This window comes from Myotis daubentonii, chromosome X (assembly GCF_963259705.1).
Source record: "Myotis daubentonii chromosome X, mMyoDau2.1, whole genome shotgun sequence".
Taxonomy (NCBI): Eukaryota; Metazoa; Chordata; class Mammalia; order Chiroptera; family Vespertilionidae; genus Myotis; species Myotis daubentonii.
The window spans coordinates 5,949,896-5,972,198 of record NC_081861.1 but is presented as its reverse complement, the minus strand read 5'-3'; the positions used below and the strand labels follow the sequence as shown (position 1 = coordinate 5,972,198).

The 22,303-nt window shown below is 40.7% G+C and overlaps 1 protein-coding gene across 1 annotated transcript in view; it reads left to right on the top strand.

The window, feature by feature from the left end:
* The window catches only part of DGKK (diacylglycerol kinase kappa), a 259,182-nt gene that overhangs the window by 60,442 nt on the left and 176,437 nt on the right, over nucleotides 1-22,303 (top strand). The window contains exons 7-9 of the mRNA XM_059680086.1: nucleotides 2,323-2,458; nucleotides 2,914-3,020; nucleotides 3,340-3,465. Coding sequence (XP_059536069.1) covers nucleotides 2,323-2,458; nucleotides 2,914-3,020; nucleotides 3,340-3,465 — 369 coding nt within the window. The remainder of the gene's footprint in view (nucleotides 1-2,322; nucleotides 2,459-2,913; nucleotides 3,021-3,339; nucleotides 3,466-22,303) is intronic.

Here is a 22,303-nt window from a genome sequence, read left to right as displayed (position 1 = left end):
GGAATAAAACCCCTCAACTAAGTGCCAGGCGGGTAGTTAATCACTACAAACAATCATGCTTAAGCTACATAATCTTTACTCCCTGGAATGGAGATAAGAAACGCCCTAGCCTTTGTAATAGAAATTGACAGGATTAGAATCAACTGATATAAATACAGATGTAACAAGACAGCAAGAGACAGAACTCAGAACACAGAACTAAGGACACAGGGCTTGGAAGACAGGACCAAGAGAGACAGAGCCTAGGCACAGAACCTACACAGAACGTTCTCTAGGGACAGAAGAACTTCGCTGGAGAGAGCATGCTGGAGGATCCTGGAGAGGGACTGGCCTCGGAGCCTAGAGACAGAGCCTAGCGGGAGAACATGGCAATAGACCCTGGACTGAACCTGACTATAGAACATAGCAAGAGAACCTGACTAGAACCTGAAGACCGAACCTGGCTGGAGATCTCAGACAGAACCTGGCTGGATCTCCGAAGCAGAACTTCTCTGGAGATCGAGACCAGAACTTGGCTGGAGATCCTGGCTAGGCTGCTGATCAACTGAACCCTGTCTCCATGTCCTTCCTTCTTCGCCGACTCCGTCCACACCTTTGGGGACCCCTGGACCCGCTGGGGTTGGACCCCGGCTCACCCTCTGATTTTTTAAAAACACTGCCAGGGTCTCAGCATGTAATAAACATTACAATCGCCTTTAGCTCATCAAAGTACCTTTCTTTTTCATAAGCTTACTGATCAACCCAATGACAGTTAAGTACATAGCCAACATGCCAAGAGGAGGAAGGAGGGATCAGAGTGCCCTTATAGGCTTATGTTTTAGACTAGAGGTCTGTTGCACGAAGAGATTCATGCAATAGGCCTTACTTTCCCCTGGCTCCTGGCACCAGTTTTCCTCCGGCACCTGGCACCCAGGCCTTTGCTCTGGTGGGGCTCCAGCCGGAGCCGGCCCCATTACCATGAGGCTTTTGCTCATCCGCCGGCCCTGGGACCATCAGGCTTCGCTCCACCATTTGGAGCCTACGTATGCAAATTAATCGCCATCTTTGTTAGGTTAATTTGCATACTTTCCTGATTGGCTGGTTAGCATAGCGAAGGTATAGTCAATTTACATGTTTGTCTATTATTAGGTAAGATGGCTAAACTGATAAAGTTTGAACACTTAATGCGTGGAGCCCTCAATAGCATGAGCTATCTCTCTCTAATGAACAAATTACTATCAGTTGGCATCATAGAGAATATATAGTTCTTTTTAAAATCTTGTCATGCCTTTACACACCCAACTCATTGTAATGTCAAAAATAAAAAACTGAATGTGTAAGCCTATGTCTACACTCCAGAGGAAGTTAGAGAAAGAAAAAGTCAGACGTTCATAAGAATTAGAGAACAGAAGAGTCCTATAGATTGCACACCCAGAACAAACGGGAGTTTTTGATGCCTACTTCTCCCCTTATCCTTTAAATTCCATAACTAGTTGCTGGTATACCCTGTACCTGGTCCACAGTCACGAGAGTCAGGCTGTGATAAATGCAGAATTTATAGGCAGGTTAACAGTAAATGTCCAATTCAATACCGTGAAAGAGGACACCAAACATAGTGTCATTCCATGAGGGCAAATACTTTATTTTATTTATCACTATATTCCCCAATGCTTTGAAAAGTGCTAAGCACATAATAATCACTCAGTAATATTTGTTGAATAAAGTTTGAGTGGATTAAACTGATTAACCAGGAAACTACTATAGGTAGTCAGAGTATGGTATTCAGGAAAAAAAATGCTTGGGCAAAAGGCCCTTGAGATGAAACTGTTGACCAGGCAATGCACTACTCTGCTCATCTGGCAGCAGTGGGGCTAGGAAGGGGAATATATATTTCCAGGATGTAGGTAAAGCCTGACAAGCCCAGAGTCAAAGCCTTGCCTCCTTCCTTTTTTGCTTTGCCAGAGGATCTGGATATCACTAAATTTTCAACTTGCCACCTCCTTTTACTAAATACTCAGAGTCAAGGCCAAGGCTAAAAGAACTATTTTTTCTTAAACTAAACTAATGCACCATAAAGATCATTTGGCCAAGCACCATAAAGATTATTACTCCTGCCTTTAACTCCTATTCCAGGATTTACCCTCCTATTCTTTTCCCTTTTTAAAATCAGTGTGTGTGTGGGAGGGGAAGGCGGGACAGGGGTGGGAGATTCATTAGGTAATGACTCCAACATTCATTCTTCCTCGTCACATGTTCTGGGTACTGAAGCCTTAGCAGCAGACTTTCTGGCCTTACCTAATTTGTCTCTGTGATTAATTCTCCATTCTCTCTGATTTATTTCAGATACCGACAGCAGAAAACAACCCTTACCTTATTGGAATGCACTATTGGTATTCTAGCCACAGCCCTCGGACCCAACACTGCAATGTTTGCCGGGAGAGCATTCCTGCCTTATCTAGAAATGTCATCACCTGTGAAGGTACATTTCTGATTTCTTTAGAAAATGGAGTTAAGTAGATAGAGATAGAGGTGAAAGAGCTCATGTGACTTTAGTATCACTGACTCACACTATGTCACTGACTCTAGTGTAAAGTTAACTCTGACAACAGAATGAGGAAAGGAGATGGGAAGAATCTTGCATGAGAGGGAATTCTCATGAACCAAAATGGAGGGCTGGGTCTAGGAGGATCAGACTTGGAAAAACATAAATCACCTCATTCTTATCATAGATTTCCATTCAAATCAGACAGTAGAGAATTACAATACAATAAGAATAAAAAGGAACTGAATCATATGGAAAATGGGCCTATGAAAGTGCATCAGGACTATTTAGATGCATATAGGTTCTAACTTTCAGAGACCTTTAGGGAAGGGAATTAGATTCTTCGTTATTACCAGATTTACATCCATCTTTTTTCTTCCTCTTTTTCACAGTATGCAAAGTGAAGTCTCACAGATTATGTGCTTTGAGAGCAAGCAAAGATTGTAAGTGGAATACCTTGTCCATCACTGATGACCTCCTCATACCTGCAGATGAAATAGTGAGTACCAGCCATTCTCTCAGTCACTCTTTTCTACCTCCCCTTCAGTCAGAACACATAGGGGAAGGAAGATTTCTTCCTGTCTTCAGACAATTTAAGTAAGCTTCTTCCCCAGGCTCATGATCCAACCATTCTAGAATAATTAAGGCCCCCACACCTACATGTCATTGCGCACTAGCATTGGAGTGGGGAGGGCAGGATCAGGAAGAACTTCCATGCAATTACCTAACGTCCTACATGGGATAGTATAGTTATTCCAGCTCACTCTTCCTCTCCTTATATCCCTAAATTCTACTTCTTGTATCTTTTTACCTTTCAGGAAACTATGCCCCATCAGTGGGTAGAAGGAAATATATCTGTTAGTTCTCAATGTGCAGTATGTCATGAGAACTGTGGCAGTAATCAAAGACTTCAAGATTTCCGGTGTCTCTGGTGTAATTCTACGGTAAGACTCTTCTCATCTCCTTGATACTTAAGAGAACTTGACTTGTAGAGAAGGGGTGGATTGAGGGTTGACTGTGCCTACACATAGATAGAATTCTCAGAGACTGCTACATCTAAATAGATTACTCAGATTCCAGAGTATAGAGCTTAGTATCCTGCCTTTCCAGATCTGGCTATGGAGTCTCTAAGAAATATATTTAAGACTCTCATCTTTTATGGTTCTTAATAGGTGAGGCCCACTAGCAAAAGGGAAAAGCTACTAGGAAAAAGCTTAATTCTCTTATGACAGACTGCACAATTAAAATTTAAGTTCTGAGTCTACTTTTAAAAAAACCTTCTCCCTTCCTCATTCACCATTTCCTAGAAACTTGTGATCTTTGTTAATTAGTAAGGTTAATAGTAACACATTCTTATTTCTACTATGTATTTAGAGTTTTATACACATGATCTCATTTAATCCTTACAACAACCCTAAACAAGGCCTCATTGTCCTCATTTACAGATGAAGAAAATGAGGTTCAGAAAAGTGGAGTGATTTGCCCAAGGTCATGCAGCCAATAAGCAAAATACTGATTGATACATAATTCTGTAAAAACCATGCTCTTAACTACAACACTAACATACCTCTAAGCCAAAGATTCTAAACTGAGGGTGATTTTGGCTCCACAAAGACATAAAACAATGTCTTGGAGAGATTTTTGATTGTTCCAAACAGGGGAAGAGGGTGTGCTTCAGGCTTCTAATGAGAAGAGGCCTGGGATTCTGCCAAACCTCCAATGCACAGGGCAGCACAAAGTACTGTCTGGCCCAAAGTATCAATAGTGCCAACATTGAGAAAGCCTGATCTAGACTTTCTAGTCTTTTAGAGGCTTCTCTCAAACGAATTATTCTAGACAAGAAGAAACCAAACTATAAGCATCTTCTTAGGAGATTCTAGTTTCCTTTGCCTAGGTCCAGCAAATGGTTGCTATCTTTGTGCTCTCCCTCTGCGTTGATCCAACTCACAAGCATCTCCTGGAAGGGACTTATACCTTCATTGGGTGCCCTAATTTTTGTGGCTTCCCCCAGGAGACACCTGTAGATCACCTGGATATGATGACCAGTGGGGCCTATTTCTCATAGGTCACACAGAACTGTAACCAATGGAGAAAGAGTTATAAACTGGCTATCACCCTCAGGGCACAACAAGAGGGAACAGTCTGAGAAGTCCAGTCTTTCTGTAAAGAGAAAGAATATATTCTCTTTGAGACAGCATGGGGAAGGCTTGGGGTGGGGTGGGGGTTAGGTGGAGGGGAATAAACGGGGGGAAATGGGATACATCTGTAATACTGTCAACAACTTTAAAAAATAAAAACAAAAAAAAATAGATTTGAAAGATGGCAACATAGGTAAATGCCTGTACTCGCCACCATCCACAACCACATCAAAATTACAACTAAAATATAGAACAACCATCATCCAGAACCACTGGAAAGCTGGCTGAATGGAAGCCCTACAACTAGAGAAGTAAAGACGAAAGCACACTGAGACTGGTAGGAGGTGCAGAGGAGCAGAATGGGCTGGTCTAGCACCCATGTGTGCCACATGTTTAATCAGAGGGAGATGTCTCTGTGGAGGCCACCCAGAGGAGCAAGGGATCCCAGCCCTAGACCAAACCCTGAGCCCAGGGTCCCAGTGATGGGAAAATAAATTGTTACAGACAGTAAGAACTACGGACTGTAAAAACCAGTGCAGATTGGGGTTCAGTGACACAGAGGCTGCTGGAGACACAGCCGCTCTTCTTAAAAGGCCGGGAAACAAACTGAAGTTACAAGGTCCCACTTCCTCTGAGCTCCAGAACCAGGGCAAGGGTCTGGGGGACACAGACACATCCAAGGATGTACTGGATTGTTTGGCATCAGGGCAGTAACTCAGGGGTGGCTTTCTCCCAGATGGAGGTGCTTGCAGGGGTCATTGTTCCTATGCTGGGACCTCCCTGGTCTCAGGGCTGACTGGCAGCCATTTCAGTTTTCTCCACCCTGGTGATTCTCTAAGACCCTGCATCATCCAATTTTCAGCCCCACCCAGCCTATGGGCAGTCGATTTTGCATATGAATGGCTTGTCCTTGCTCAAGCTAAAATCTCTCAAACAAGCTGCAGCTGGGTCAGGGAGCCCCAAACATATCAATAAAAGGTCCAAGACCTGGCACCAGCAGTATCCTGCCTTGCTTTATAGCTGAGCCTCATCTGGGCATTTCTAAACCTGATACAAAGAGGAGGAATCTACAGAAATTACTATAGCTCATGCTGGGTGGCCCCAGGCAATGGACAATTTTGCACCTCCCTGGAGACCCAAGAGCCAGTGTACCCAGTGGTCACTGTCAGACCATACTAGTTTACAACTCTACACATCCATAAGTGACACACCCAAGGGGCAGACTCAGTGAGCACCAAAGCCCCACTGAAGCAAGTCCTGCTCTATAGGGGGTGTCTTCTGCACAGCAGTTCCCCCACTGTAGTCCCAACTGGTCCTCACAGCCAATTGGCCTTGAGGTCAATTCCTCCAAGTGACACCAACAGCAATCAAGTCTCAACTACAACAAGACTGTGCTCACAGCTCATAAAGTGTGCATCTAGAGTGCCTAGCTCTAGTGACTGGGGAGGCTGAGCCACAGGGCCCTATAAAACACCTACTACACAAGACCATTCTACCAACTCAAGGAGACATAGCAGCTCTGCTCATTACATAGAAACAAACACAGAGAAGTAGCCAAAATGCAGAGACAAAGAAACATGTCACAAATGAAAGAAATGGAAGAAAGCAAACTACTGCATATAGAGTTCAAAACCATGGTTATAAGGTTACTCAACAATCTTCTAGAAAACTCCAAAAAAATGGAAAAAAAACAGTGAGAAATTAAGCATATACTGACTGAAATAATAATATACATGGATTCAAGGGTAGAGTAGAGGATTCTGAGAATCAAATCAACCATTTGAAATATGAGGAAGAAGAAGAAGAAGAAAAACACACCCAACCAGAAGAGCAAAAAAAAAAAAAAAGAATCCAAAAATATGAAGATAGTGTAAGGAGCCTCTGGGATAACTTCCAGCATACCAACATTTGAATTATGGGAGTGCCAGAAGAAGAGAGAGAACAAGATATTGAAAACCTATTTGAAGAAATAATGACAGAAAAATTCCCCTACCTAGGGAAGAAATAGACTTACAAGTCCAGGAAGCACAGAGAGTCCCAAACAAGAGGAACCTAAAGAAGACCACACCAAGACACATCATAATTAAAATGCCAAAGGCTAAAGACAAAGAGAGCATCTTAAAAGCAGTAGTTAGTTACCTACAAGGGAGTTCCCATGCAATTACAATTATCAGCTGATTTCTCAACAGAAACTATGCAGGCCAGAAGAGAGTGGCAAGAGATATTCAAAGTGATGAAAATCAAAGACCTACAACCAAGGTTACTCTACCCAGCAAAGCTATCATTTAGAACTGAAGGTCAGATAATGAGCTTCACAGACAAGAAAAAGCTAAAAGAGTTCATCACCACCAAAACAGTATTATATGAAATGTTGAGGGGTATTCTTTAAGAAGAAGAAGATGATAAAAAATATGAAGAACATAATGGCAACAAATACATACCTATCAACAATTGAATCTAAAAATCAAAATAAAGGAATAGTAAGTCTAATGAACAAAATAAACTGGTGAATAAAATAGAATCAGAGGCATGGAAATGGAACAGAATGACGATTCTCAGAGGGAAGGGTGTGAGGACAGAAGGGATTAAACAAAGATCTTATATGCATATATGCATTACCTATTTACACAGACAATAGGGTGGCAAAGGTCTGGAGTGGGGTGGGAACCAGATAGAGTGGGTAATGGAGAGAAAAAGAAGGACATCTGTAATAATCTCAAAAATAAAGATTTTTTTAAAAGGGAAAAAAAACATAAAAAATATAACAAAGAGAGATACAGGAGATATAAAGATACATGAGATAAAAATGTGGAATTCAAAACAAAATGTGGTGTGAAGACTTCCCAAATGGTGGTGGGTTAACTGGAAGCTACACTGATGCTCTCCCAGGACCAAACTGGAATTACAAATAAAATATAGAAAATCCACCCTGAATAATCAACTGGAGACTAGCTGGAGAGAACCCTTATAACCAAAGATGGAAAGTGGAGACCACATAAAGATTGGTAGAAATGCCAAGGCACAAGAGGGCAGGCTGGGTTTCCATAGACAGAAGCTGAAGTTCAGGGAAGATATCTCAGCTGAGGGGTGGGGGGTGGGTTCCTACTGACAAATATGGGGTCTAAACCCAAACCTGGGCTCGCCAGCTCAGAGCAACAGAACTGAGAAAGGTGCCCACATAACATGTGGTTGTGAAAAACCAGTGTGTTTGCTGTCTGACAGGGAGAAATGGCTGGAAATGCAGGCACCCTCTTAAAGGGCAAAAAGCACAAAATTTATTGTGCAGCCACTTACCTTGGGCTCCGGCATAGGAAGGACAGAGTGGACTAGAAATGTGTGAGGAGAATCCATGGTTGAGGACTCTGGGGTTATAGCTTGGAAGGCAGTCACCCCCATTTCATGTGCTGAGTCACTCACCCATACTGCAGAGGAAATCTTTCTCAGGCAGACCTTTACCACCCAGGCACCTTTTTCCCAGGGGTGAAGCAATTGCCCCACCCTCTTGGAAAACCTCCTGCCCCACCATGTTCAATCTCCACTTTGCTGTGGTCTATAGCCTGAGGCTCATTAAGAGGCTGAGAATAACAATGAGACTGAAGGCAGAGCTGGATCTCTGAATGCGGTGAGTCTTTGCCAGACCTCCTTCTGAACCCAGGAGTAGGAAAAACAGATCCTGGTGCACATCTTTGTCCTTTCCTAAGGCACCCGGCCCAAGCAGAGGGAGCCATAAGTTGTGGATTGCTGATAGCTCCAAACAGGGAACTCAGGGCCAGTCACAAACAGCATTGGACATATCTTACACTAGAGATTTGGAGGAGTAGCAGATCTACCTAATGCATAGACACAAACCAAAACAGGCAGCCAAAATGGGAGACAAAACAAAACAAAACAAAACAAAAACAAACAAACAAACAAACAAACAAAAAATGCAAACAAACCCTAAATGAAAGAACAAGAGAATTCTCCAGAAGAGCTAAATGAAATGGAGATAAATTTCTCAGCTATGGAGTTCAAAATAATGATAGCAAAGATGCTCAACAGCATGAGTAAAGATATAGTAACTATGAAAACAAGACCAGTCAGAAATAAACTATGACATAGCACTAATAAAGAACACCGTGAAAAGAATACACAGCAGATTAGGGGAAGCTGAGGATTGGTTCATTGAATTACAAGACAGGGTAGAGAAAAGCACTCAATCAAAGAGCCAAAAAGAAAGACAATAAAAAAAAAACAGAAGAAGAGGTTAAGGGAGCTGTGGTACAACATGAAACATAACATTATTCACATAATAGGAGTGCCTGAGCAAGGGATAGAGAACATATTTGAAGAAATAATGGCAGAGAACTTCCCTAACCTGGTGAAGGAAAAAGTTACACTAGGTCAGGAGGCACAGAGAGTCCCAAGCAAGAAGAACCCAAACAAGCCCACACTCAGACACAACATAATTAAAATGTCAAAATTTAAAGACAACGAGAATATTAAAGGCAGCAAGAGAAAAGCAATTTGTTAGCTACAAAGGAGTTCCCATAAGGCTCTCAGATGGTTTCTCATCAGAAACTCTACAGGCCAGAAGGGAATTGCATGAATATACAAGCTAATGAAAAGCAAGGATCTGAAACCAAGATTACTAAATCCAGCAAGGTTATGATTCAAAATTCATGGTGAAATAAAGAGCTATCAGACAAAGAAAAAAAAAAGAATACAGGAGTACATCACCATCAAACAAACACTGCAAGAAATGCTAAAGGGACTGTTGTAATGAAAAGAAGAAAGAGAGACAGAGACAGAAAAATAGGCATACAAAATTAAAATGGCAGTAAATAAGTACCTATAAATAATAACCTTAAATGTAAATGGGTTAAATGCTCCAATAAAAAAACATAGGGTAGCTGAATGGATAAAAACCATGACCCAAATATATGCTGTCTACAAGAGACCTCCCTGGTCACAGGGCTGACTGGCAGTCATTTCTGTTTGCTCCATCCTGGTGATTCGCTAAGAACCCACCTCATCCAATTTACAACTCCACCCAAGCTGTGTGCAGCAGCTTTTGCATATGAATGGTCTTTCCTTGCTTAGGATAAAATCTCTCAAACAGACTGCAGCTGGGTCAGGGAGCCACAAACCTATCAACACCTGGAACCAACATCAGACTGCTTTGCTTCAGAGATGGGCCTCATCTGGGCAATTCCAAACTGGATACAAAGAGGAAGAATCTGAAGATCTCTCTGTAGCTCCTGCTGGGTTTTCCCAGGCAGTAGCTGACTTTGCACCTCCCTGGATACCCAAGAGCCAGTGTACCCAGTAGTCAGTGTCAGACCATACCAGATTACAATTCTACACATCCATAAGCAAATCACATAGGATGAGAGTGAAGGGAGGGAAAAATTTGTCTCTGCAAATGAAAATGAAAAATATTGGGGTAGCAATACTCATAACTTGACCAAATAGACCTCAAAATGAAGGCCATCACAAGAGACAATAAAGGTCACTACATAACACTAAAGGGATAGATCCAGCAAGAGCTTGTAACCCTGATAAACATATATGCCTCTAATATAGGAGCACCTAAATATATAAAAATACACTTCTAGAGGACTTTAATGGAGAAAATGACAGCAATACAATCATAGTAGGAGACTTTAAAACCCTGCTGACTTCACTGGATAGATATTCCAGACAAAAACTTAACAAGGAGGAGAACAAGATGGCAGCACAGGCAAGCCCCATGCTGCCTCCCACAACCACATAAAGATTACAGCTAAAATACAGACCAACCATCATCCAGAACCACTCGAAAGCTAGCTGAATGGAAGTCCCACAACTAGAGAAGTAAAGAAGAAAGCACAAAGAGACTGGTAGAAGGTGCAGAAGAGCAGATGGGCACCCACATGTGCTGCTTTTTTAGTCCAGAGGGAGATCATCTCTGTGGAGGCTGCCCAGAGGATCATGGGGTCCAAGTCCCACACCAGACACCCAGCCCAGGACCCCAGAGCTGGGAAAAGAAGTCACTGTAACTATGCTGTAAAAACCAGTGCAGACAGAGGCTACTGGAGACCCAACTGCTCCTCTTAAAAGGCCAGCACACAAATTGAACTTACAACATCTGCTTCCTCTGAGCTCCAGTGCCAGGGTGAGAATCTGGGAGACACAAACACATCCAAGGACGAACTGGATTGACTGGCATCAGGGCAGGAACTTGGAGGCAGCTTTCTCCCAGATGGAGGTGCTTGCAGGGGTCATTGTTCCTATGCTGAGACCTTCTGGGTTGCAGGGCTGACTGGCAGCCATTTCTGTTTTCTCTACCCTGGTTATTCCCTGAGACCCCGCCCCATCCAATTTGCATCCCCACTCAACCTGTGGGCAGTGGAATTTGCATATGAATGGCCTTTCCTTTCTCAGGCAAAAATCTCTCAAACAAGCTGCAGCTGGGTCAGGGAGCCCCAGCCCTATCAATAAAAGGCCCAAGACCTGGCACCAGCAGCAGCCTGCCTTGCTTCACAGCTGGTTCTTGTCTGGGCACTTACAAACCTGATACAAAAAGGAGGAATCTGAAGATCTCTCTGTAGCTCCTGCTGGGTTGCCCCAGGCAGTGGCTGACTTTGCACCTCCCTGGAGACCCAAGAGCCAGTGTACCCAGTGGTCAGTATCAGACCATACCAGTTTACAACTCTACACATCCATAAGTGATACACTCAAGGGGCAGACTCAGTAAGCACCAAAGCCCCACTGAAGCAAGTCCTGCTATATAGGGGGTGTCTTCTGCACAGCAGCTCCCCCACTGTAGTCCCAACTGGTCCTCACAGCCAATTGGCCTGGAGGTCAATTCCTCCAAGTGACACCAACAGCAATCAAGTTTCAACTACAATAAGACTGTGCACACAGCCCACAAAGTGTGCACCTAAAGTGTCCACCTCAGATGATTGAGGAGGCTCAGCCACTGGACGTTATAGGACATCTACTACACAAGTCCACTCTGTCACCCTAGCCAGTTTGGCTCAGTGGATAGAGCATCAACTCAAGGAGACATAGTAGCTCTACCCAAAACATAGATACGCACACAGGGAAGCAGCCAAAATGTGGAGACAAGGAAACATGTCACAAATGGAAGAAAGCAAACTACTGGATATAGAGTTCAAAATCATGGTTATAAGTTTACTCAAGAACCTTCTGGAAACCTCCAAGGTAGTTAGTGAGACTTTAAAGGATCTTAGTGAAAATGTCAAAAAAAGGAAAATGACCAGTTAGAAATTAAGCATATATTGACTGAAATAAATAATAGGGATTCAACAGTGGTCTAGATCAGTGATGGTGAACCTTTTGAGCTCGGCGTGTCAGCATTTTGAAAAACCCAAACTTAACTCTGGTGCCATGTCACATATAGAAATTTTTTGATATTTGAAACCATAGTAAAACAAAGACTTATATTTTTGATATTTATTTTATATATTTAAATGCCATTTAACAAAGAAAAATCAACCAAAAAAATGAGTTCGCATGTCACCTCTGACACGCGTGTCATAGGTTTGCCATCACTGGTCTAGATGATCTCAAGAACCAAATAAATGATTTGAAATGTGAGGAAGCAAAAAACACCCAACTTGAAGAGCAAAAAGAAAAAAGAATCCAAAAATATGAAGATAGTGTAAGGAGCCTCTGGGATAACTTCATGCGTACCAACATCCACATTATGGGGGTGCCAGAAGAAGAGAGAGAGCAAGATATTAAAAACCTATTTGAAGAAATAATGACAGAAAACTTCCCCTACCTGGTGAAAGAAATAGACTTACAAGTCCAGGAAGCATAGAGAGTCCCAAACAAGAGTAATCTAAAGAGGACTACACCAAGACACATCATAATTAAAATGCCAAGGGCTAAAGACAAAGAGAGAATCCTAAAAGCAGCAAGAGAAAGGCAGTTAATTACCTACAAGGGAGTGCCCATACAACTGTCAGCTGATTTCTCAACAGAAACTATGCATGCCAGAAGGGAGTGGCAAGAAATATTCAAAGTGATGAATAGCAAGGACATACAACTAAGGTTACTCTACCCAGCAAAGCTATCATTTAAAATTGAAGGTCAGATAAAGAGCTTCACAGACAAGAAAAAGCCAAAGGAGTTCATCACCACGAAACCAGTATTATCTATATACTTGGGGCCCAGTGCATGAATTCATGCACTTTGAAAGGAACTTGGGCCACAAGACTGCAGTAGGCACAAGGACAGGTCTCACCCCATCCTCCGTGCCCCTACCCGGACTCTCCCATTGTGGCCCCTGGTCCCCTGTCTGCCGGCAGCCCCACTCCCTCTGCTGCCACTCCCACATGTTGATGGCACTTGCCCCACTTGCACCCACTGATGGTGCAGAGAAATTGGGGCCAGTGCCAGCAGCAGGTGCGAGCAGCAGCTGCTGCCCCAATCACCCCTCAGGAGCAGGGGGAGGTAGAGAAGTGCTCAGGAGCAATTAGAGTCAACAGCCACTGCTCGCACCTGCTGATGGTGCCAAGTGATCAGGATAAGCATCAGGCACTGGCAGCGGGTGTGAGAAGTGGCTCTGACACCAGCTGTGGTGTAAACGGAGCCAGTGCTGGCAGCGGGTGTGAGTGGGACCGGCTCTGGCAGCAGGTGTGAGTGCTGGGCACGACCGTGGTGCGCAGGAGGAAAGAATTTTCAGAAACCACCATAGGCTCGCCCTGATGACAGCAACCTTTGACCCGCCTTGGTCTGTCACCCCCGCTCACCTGCTCCACCATCCTGCCATGGCCAAAGTCCTCCATGTTCCACACACACCCTCTGGTAGTCAGTGCATATCATAGTGACCAGTTGTTCGGTTGTTCAGGTTGTTCCACTGTTCGGTCTATTTGCATATTAGCCTTTTATTATATAGGATATAAAAGGCTAAGTGACTGACCATCCATCTGTACAACTGACCAGCATAAAGGACTGACTGGCATAAAGGATGGCATGCTTTTTGCTATGGATGTGAAAGAGAGGAGGATATAAGCGTGAAGTCACACCAATATTTGTTAGGTTACTATAGAAACATCACCTGTCTGTCAATGCATCGGATGTTTTTGCTTACAATTTTTGGCAATCTGATAAAAAAGATCAATACTATTTGATACTAATATGCTCATTAATGGTGCAGGGTGACATTGTCATATATATATATATATATATATATATATATATATATATATATATGTATGTATGTATATATATATGTACATGTATATGAAATATGCTAATTAACCAAGATGCTGTAATGGGTCAACCAGACAGGAGGAGGCAGTGGCAGGGGCAAGGCGGCAGGGATCTCTGTGCACCTGCTCTGGGAGAGGGCCTGATCAGCAGCGGCCGCGGCTGCTTCAAGGGTGGGAGAGGGTGGCAGAGCTGGACTGGCAGTGGCCGAGGCTGCTGTGGGGCCTGGGGAGCAAGGCAGGGCCGGACCAGCAGGCTGCAGGGTCCAGGGAGTGAGACAGGGCCAGACCAGCAGCAGCTTCAAGGGCTGCTGCACTGTGGGCCCAGTCAGGGCTCACACAGGAGGCAACCAATTTTTTTTAAAAATATATTTTATTGATTTTTTACAGAGCGGAAGGGAGAGAGATAGAGAGTTAGAAACATCGATGAGAGAGAAACATCAATCAGCTGCCTCCTGCACACTCCCCACTGGGGATGTGCCCGCAACCCAGATACATGCCCTTGACCGGAATCGAACCTGGGACCTTTCAGTCCGCAAGCCGACGCTCTATCCACTGAGCCAAACTGGTTTCGGCAGGAGGCAACCAATTGATGTGCCCCTCTCACATTGATATTTCTCTTTGTCTTTCCCTCTCTCTTCCATACTCTCTAAAAATCAATGGGAAAATATCCCCAGGTGACTCTAGGGTGGTCGTCGTAGTGCAATTTTGAATCACGTGCTGGGCTCCTAGTTATTAAACATCAAATTGTGATGCTTCAAATAAAACAAATGAAAAGTGTATAGAATTGATGAATAACAAGCATCTTAACAGCACAAAACATGGCCAAAAATGTTTACAATTCAATCGAAACAGTCAACATTAATATCCTATATAATAAAAGGGTAATATGCAAATTGACCCTAATGGTGGAATGACCGGGAACGACTGGTTGCTATGACGCACACTAACCACCAGGGAGCAGATGCTTAATGCAGGAGCTGTCCCCTGGTGGTCAGTGCACTCCCACAGGGAGAGCTCCGCTCAGCCACAAGTCAGGCTGATGGCTACAAGCACAGCAGTGGTGGCGGGAGTCTCTCCTGCCTCCTCGGCAGTGCTAAGGATGTCCAACTGATGTCTGGGGAACAGGCCTAAGCCGGCAGTTGGACATCCCCTGAGGGCTCCCAGGCTGTGAGAGGGTGCAGACCAGGCTGAGGGAAACCCATGAGTGCATGAATTTTCGTGCACAAGGCCTCTAGTTCTATAATATTTCTAAATAAATTATATAATGTTTAATTTTATATATTTTTTCAACATTTATAAAAGTCATTAAATTAAAAAAATGAACATTTAGTTATGTATGTGTGGTACATATGACACGCACTGGCAATTTAAAAATAAACATTTACTCGCGTATGTGTATACACATAAAGGTCTCACTGGTGCCAATCATACTCATGTGTTTCAGTCTGTCATTGTCGATCTTGGATTTGGTTGTTTTTGTTGTCATTAAACGTAAACCACATCACGATTTATTCATCAGTCTTCAATAGTGGACACATTTCTTTATTTTATCTTTTATTGTTCTTTTATTATTTTTACTATTAATAGTAATAGTAGTAGTAGCAGTAGTATTATTTTAATAATTTTAATTTGTTTTAAATATATGTATCATAGCAAATAATTTTCTAATACTATATTATATACAGTATTTTGACATGTAATTTTTTTGTAGTAACATAATTACCACATGAATCTTTCTTCTAACTAATTTTCTAGTATGAAATGTTGAAGGGTATTCTTTAAGAATAGAAAGAAGAAGAAAAAGAAAAAGATAAAAGATATGAACAACAAAATGGCAACATACCTATCAACAATTGAATCTAAAAATCAAAATAAAGGAATAAGAAATCTAATGAACAGAATAAACTGGTGAATAAAATAGAATCAGAGGCATGGAAATGGAACAGAATGGCGACTCTCAGGGGGAAGGGGGAACGGAAAGGCAGGAAGAGATTAAACAAAGATCTTATATGCATGTACTCATGACCTATTGACACAGACAATAGGGTGGTGAAGGCCTGGGGTGAGGCAGGACCCTGGTGGAGGGGGGCTGTGGAGGGTCAAAAGAGGGATCCATAATAATCTCAACAATAAATATTTTTGAAAAGCTACCCAGTAACAAAACTGAAAAATCTGAAAAAGAAAAAAAAGTATAACAAGGAAACTATAAATGACACACTGGATCACATGGAGTTAGTTGTCATTTATAGAACATTTCACCCCAAACCTGCAGAATGTACACTCTTCTCAAGTGCACATGGGTTATTCTCAAAGATAGACATGTTAGAGCACAAAAAAGTCTATACAAGTTTAAGAAGATTGAAATCATATCAATATTGAAATCAGATAACAATGAAATAAAATTATAAATCAATGACAGTTAAAACACTTAAAAACATTCAAACACATGGAGGCTAAATAGCATGTTATTAAAGCAATGAATGGGTTACCAATGAGGTCAAGAAAGAAATCAAGAACTTCATGAAAATTAACAAACAACAGCCCCAAATCTCTGGGATATAACGAAAGCAGTCCTGAGAGGGAAATTTATAGCACTACAAGCCAACCTCAAAAAAAGCAAAACAAAACAAAACAAAACAAAACAAGAAAAATTAATCATAAATTGTTTAATCCTACAACTTAAAGAATTAGAAAGATAAAAACAAGAAAAGCCCAGAGTAAGTAGAAGGAAGGAAAAAATAAAGATTAGAGCAGAAATAAATGACATACAGCCTAAAATATGATACAAAAAAGTCAATGAAATCAAGAGCTAGTTCTTTTAAAGGATAAACAAATTTGATGAACAATTAGTCAGACTCATCAGGAAACAAAGAGAGAGGACTCAAATAAATAAAATCAGAAACAAAAGCGAAGAAACCACTTACACCACAGAAATACAAAGGATTGTAAGAAAATCTGATGGCACTAGCTGGTTTGGCTCAGTGGATAGAGCATCAACCTGTGGACTGAAGGGCCCAGGTTCGATTCCAGTCAAGGGCACATGCACAGTTACAGCTCAGTCCCCATTGGGAGGCATGTAGGAGGCAGCTGATCAATGATTGTCTCTCATCATTGATATTTCTATCTCTCTCTCTCTCCCTTTCTCTCTCAAATCAATAAAAATATTTTTTAAAGAAAATACTATGAACAACTATATGCCAACAAGCTGGGCAATGCGGATGAAATGGAAAAATTCCTAGAAAAATAAAATTTTTCAAAACTGAATCAGGAAGAATCAGAAAACCTGGATAGACCAATAACAAGTGATGAAATAGAAGCAGTAAGAAAAAAAATCCCAGCAAACGAAAGCCCTGGTCTGACAGGCTTCACAGGGGGGTTTCATCAAACCTTCAATGAGCAACTAACACCTATCCTCCTCAAACTATTAGAAAAACGCAAAGTGGAAGGAACACTTCTAAGTTCTTTTTATGAGGCCAGCATTATCCTAATTCCAAAACCAGGTAAAGACACTACAAAGAAAGAACTACAAGCCAATATCCCTGATGAACATAGATGCTAAAATTCAACAAAATTCTAGCAAATAGGATCCAACATTACATTACATTACATTACATTACATTACATTACATTACATTACATTACATTACATTACATTACAAAGATCATATACCATGACCAAGTGGGGATTTATTCCAGGAATGTAAGGCTGGTACAATATCCACAAATCAATAAACGTGATACATAACATAAACAAATTGAGAGACAAAAATCACATGTTCATGTCAATAGACCCCAAAAGAGCAATCAACAAAATCTAACATCCAATTTTTTATAAAATCTTTGAATAAAATGGAAATAGCAGGATCACACCTCACCATAAAAAGGCCATATAGGACAAACCTACAGCCAACATCATTCTCAATGGGCAAAAACTAAAACCATTTCCCTTTAGAACAGGAACAAGACAGGGATGCCCTCTTTCACCACTCTTGTTCAACATAGTTCTGGAAGTCCTGGCCATAGCAATCAGTCAAGAAGAAGAAATAAAAGGATTCCAAAAGAAATGAGGAAGTAAAACTTTTTGTTATTTGCAGATGACAGATACTGTACATAGAAAACCCTAAAGACTCCATAAAAAACTATTTGATTTAATAAATGAATTCAAAAATATAGCAGGATGCAATATTAACACCCAAAAATCCATAGCATTTTTATACACCAATAGTGAACTTTCAGAAAGATAAACTAAAAAAACAATCCCACTTACCTTTGCAACCAAAAATTAAGATACTTAGGAATAAACTTAACTAAAGAGGTAAAATACCTGTACTTAGAAAACTACAGGACATTGAAAAAAGAGATAGAGGAAGATATAAACAAGGAAGAATATACTGTATTTATAGATTGGTAGAATCAACATCATTAAAATGCCCATACTACCTAAAACAATCTATAGATTCAATGCAACCCCCATTAAAATGCCAACGGCAGCCCTGACTGGTTTGGCTCAGTGGATGGAACATCAGCCTGCGGACTGAAGAGTCCCAGGTTCAATTCCAGTCAAGGGCATGTACCTTGGTTGTGGGCACATCCCCAGTAGGGGGTGTACAGGAGGCAGCTGATCGATGTTTCTCTCTCATCGATGTTTCTAACTTTCTATCCTTCTCCCTTCCTCTCTGTAAAAAATTAATAAAATATATTTAAATAAATAATAAAAATAAAATGCCAACAGCATATTTCATAGATTTAGAACAAACTCTCCAAAAATTCATATGGAATTTTTAAAAAAAGAGCCTGAATAGTCACAGCAATCCTAGACCCACTTCTGGGAATATATCCCAAGAAATCAGAAATACCAATCAGAAAGGATATATACACTCCTATGTTCATAGCAGCACAATTCACCATAGCTAAGATTTGGAAACAGCCTAAGTGCCCATCAGCAAATGAGTGGATTAAAAAAACTGTGGTACATCTACACAATGGAATACTATGCTGCTGTAAAAAAAAAAAAAAGAAGGAACTCTTACCATTTGCAACAGCATGAATGGACCTGGAGAGCATTATTCTAAGCGAAATAAGCCAGTTGGAGAAAGATAAATATCACATGATTGCACTCATTTGTGGACTATAATGAACAACATAAATTGATGAGCAAAAATAGATCCAGAGACATAGAAATATGGAATAGACCATCCAATCTCAGAGGGAAGGTGGGAAGGGGGCCTGGTAAGAGATCAACCAACGGACTTGTATGCATGCATATAAGCATAACCCATGGACACAGACACTAGGGGGGTCAGGGCATGTGCTGGGTGGGTGGGAGTGGATGGGAAGAGGTCAATGGGGGAAAAGGAGACATATGTAATACTTTAAACAATAAATAATTTAAATTAAAGAAGTAAAATAAAATACCAATGACTTATTTCACAGACCTAGAACACTCCAAAAATTTATATGGTATAAAAAAGACCCCAAGTAGCTGCAGCAATCTTGAGAAATAAGAACAAAGTTGGAGGAATCACCAGATATCAAGTTAGATTACAAAGCCACTGTTCTCAAAACAGCCTGGTACTTGCACAAGAACAGGCATATAGATTAATGGAACAGAACATAGAACCCAGAAATTGACCCAAACCACTATGCTCAATTAATATTTCACAAAGGAGGCAAGAACATACATTGGAGCAGATACAGTCTCTTCAATATATGGTATTGGGAAAATTGGACAGCTACATGCAAAAAAAATGAAACTAGATCACCAACTTACACCATACACAAGCATAAACTGAAAATAGATTAAAAAACAACAACAACACTTAAATTTAAGGTGTGAAACCATAAAAGTCCTAGAAGAAACCATAGGCACCAAAATCTTAGACATCTCTCATAGCAATATTTTTACCAATACATCTCCTAAGACAATGGAAACTAAGGAGAAAATAATCAAATGGAACTACATCAAAATAAAAAGCTTCTACAAAGCAAAATAAATCATCAACAAAACAACAAGAAAGTCCACTGTATGGGAGAACATATTTGCAAATGATACATCTGCCAAAGAGTTAATCTCCAAAATATATAGGGAATTCATACAACTTAACAAAAGGAAGACAAACAATCCAATTTTAAAAAATGGCTAAAGGACCTAAATAGACATTTCTCCAAAGTGGGCATAAAGAAAGCCAAGAGACATATGAAAATATGCTCAAAGTAATTAATCATCAAAGAGATGCAAATTAAAATGACAATGACCTCACACCTGTCAGAATGACTATCATCAACAAATCAACCAAAGACAAGTGTTGGTGAGGTTGTGGAGAAAAGAGAACCCTAGTTCACTGCTGGTGGGAATGCAGACTGGTACAGCCACTGTGAAAACAATATGGAGTTTCCTCAAAAAATTAAAAATGGAACTCCCATTTGACCCAGTGATCCCACTTCTAGGGATATATCCTAAGGAACCTGAAACACCAATCAGAAAGGATGTATGCACCCCTATGTTCATAGCAGCACAATTTACAATAGCTAAGACTTGGAAACAGCCTAAGTGCCCATCAGCAGATTTGTGGATAAAAAAAATAAAAATCTATGGTACATTTACACAATGGAATAATACATGGCAATAAAACAGAAAGAACTCTTACCATTTGCAACAGCATGGAGGGACCTAAAGAGTATTGTGCTGTGCGAAATAAGCCAGTCAGAGAAAGATAAGTATCACATGATCTCACTCATATGTGGAATCTAATGAACCAAATAAACTTATGATAAAAAATAGGCCCAGAGTCATAGTAATATAAACAGACTGTTGAACCTCAGAGGGAAGGCAGGGGAGAGTGGGTGGTGAGAGATCAACCAATGAACTTGTATGTAGCTATGCATAACCTGTAGACATGGACAATGGGGTGGTGAGGGCCTGGGGGAGAGGGGGAGGATGAGAGTAGGCTGGAAGAGGTTAATGGAGGTAAAGGAGGACCTATGTAATACTTTCAACAATAAAGCTTTTTTTAAAAAAATAAAATGGATTAAAGACATTTCCAAGAAGAAAATACAAGCAACTCCTAGAAGAAAATATACACAGTAAGCTCCTTGACATTAGTCTTGGTGATGATTTTTTGGATTGTACACTAAAAGCAGAGGTAAATAAAGCAAAAATAAACAAATGGGGCTACATCAAACTTAAAAGCTTCTACACTGCAAAGAAACCATCTACAAAATGAAAAGGCAACCTACTGAATGGAAGAATATTTGAAAATTGTATATTTGATACGACAAGGAGTTAATATCCAATATATATATACATATATATATATATATATATATATATATATATGTATATATTTAAAAAAAACTCACACAACTCAATACATCCAATTAAAAATGGGCTCAGATGCCCTAGTCAGTTTGGCTCAATGGATAGAGCATTTGTCTGTGGACTGAAGGGTTCAATTCCAGTGAAGGGCACATGCCTGGGTTGTGGGCTTGATTCCCAGAAGGGGGGATGCAGGAGGCAGCCAATCAATTATTCTCTCTCATCATTGATGTTTCTATTTCGCTCTCCCTCTCCTTTCCTCTCTGAAATCAATAAAATTATATCTTTTTTAAAAATGGGCTGAGGATCTGTATAGACATTTTTTTTCACCAAAGAAAACATACAGATGGCCAACAGACACATAAAGATGCTCAACCTCATTAATATCAGTGAAATGCAAATCAAAATCACATTGAGATATCACCTCACCCTGTTAGAATGTCTATTATCAAAAAGACAAGTAAAAACAAGTATTAGCCAGTATATGTTGCAAAGGGAACACTCGTGCACTATCGGTGGGAATGTAAATTGATGCAGCCACTATGTAAAAACATATGAAGGTTTCTCAAATAAATAAAAAATGGAACAGCCATATATTTAGCAATTCCACTTCTGGATGTTTAACCTAAAAAATATAAAAACACTAATTTGAAAAGATTTATGTACATCTATGTTCGTTGAAGCATTATTTGCAGTAGCCAAAATATGGAAATAACCTAAGTTTTCACTGATGGATAAATAAATCAAGAAAATGTGATATACACACACAATGGAAGATTAAAAAGAAAGAAATCTTGACATTTTCTATAATATGAGGGCATCACATTAAGTGAAATAAGTCAGAGACAGACAAATACTGTTTTAGCACATTTATATGTGGTATCTTTTAAAAACAGGACTCAGTCCTAGCAGGTTTGGGTTAGTGGTTAGAGCTTCAGCCTGCAGACTAAAGGGTCCCGGGTTTGATTCCAGCCAAGGGCACATGCTCAGGTTGCAGGCTCTATATCCAGTGGGGGCGTGCATGAGTCAGCCAATCAATGATTCTCTCTCATCATTGATGTTTCTATCTCTCTCTCCCTCTCCCTTCCTCTCTAAAATCAATAAAAATATATTTAAAAAACAA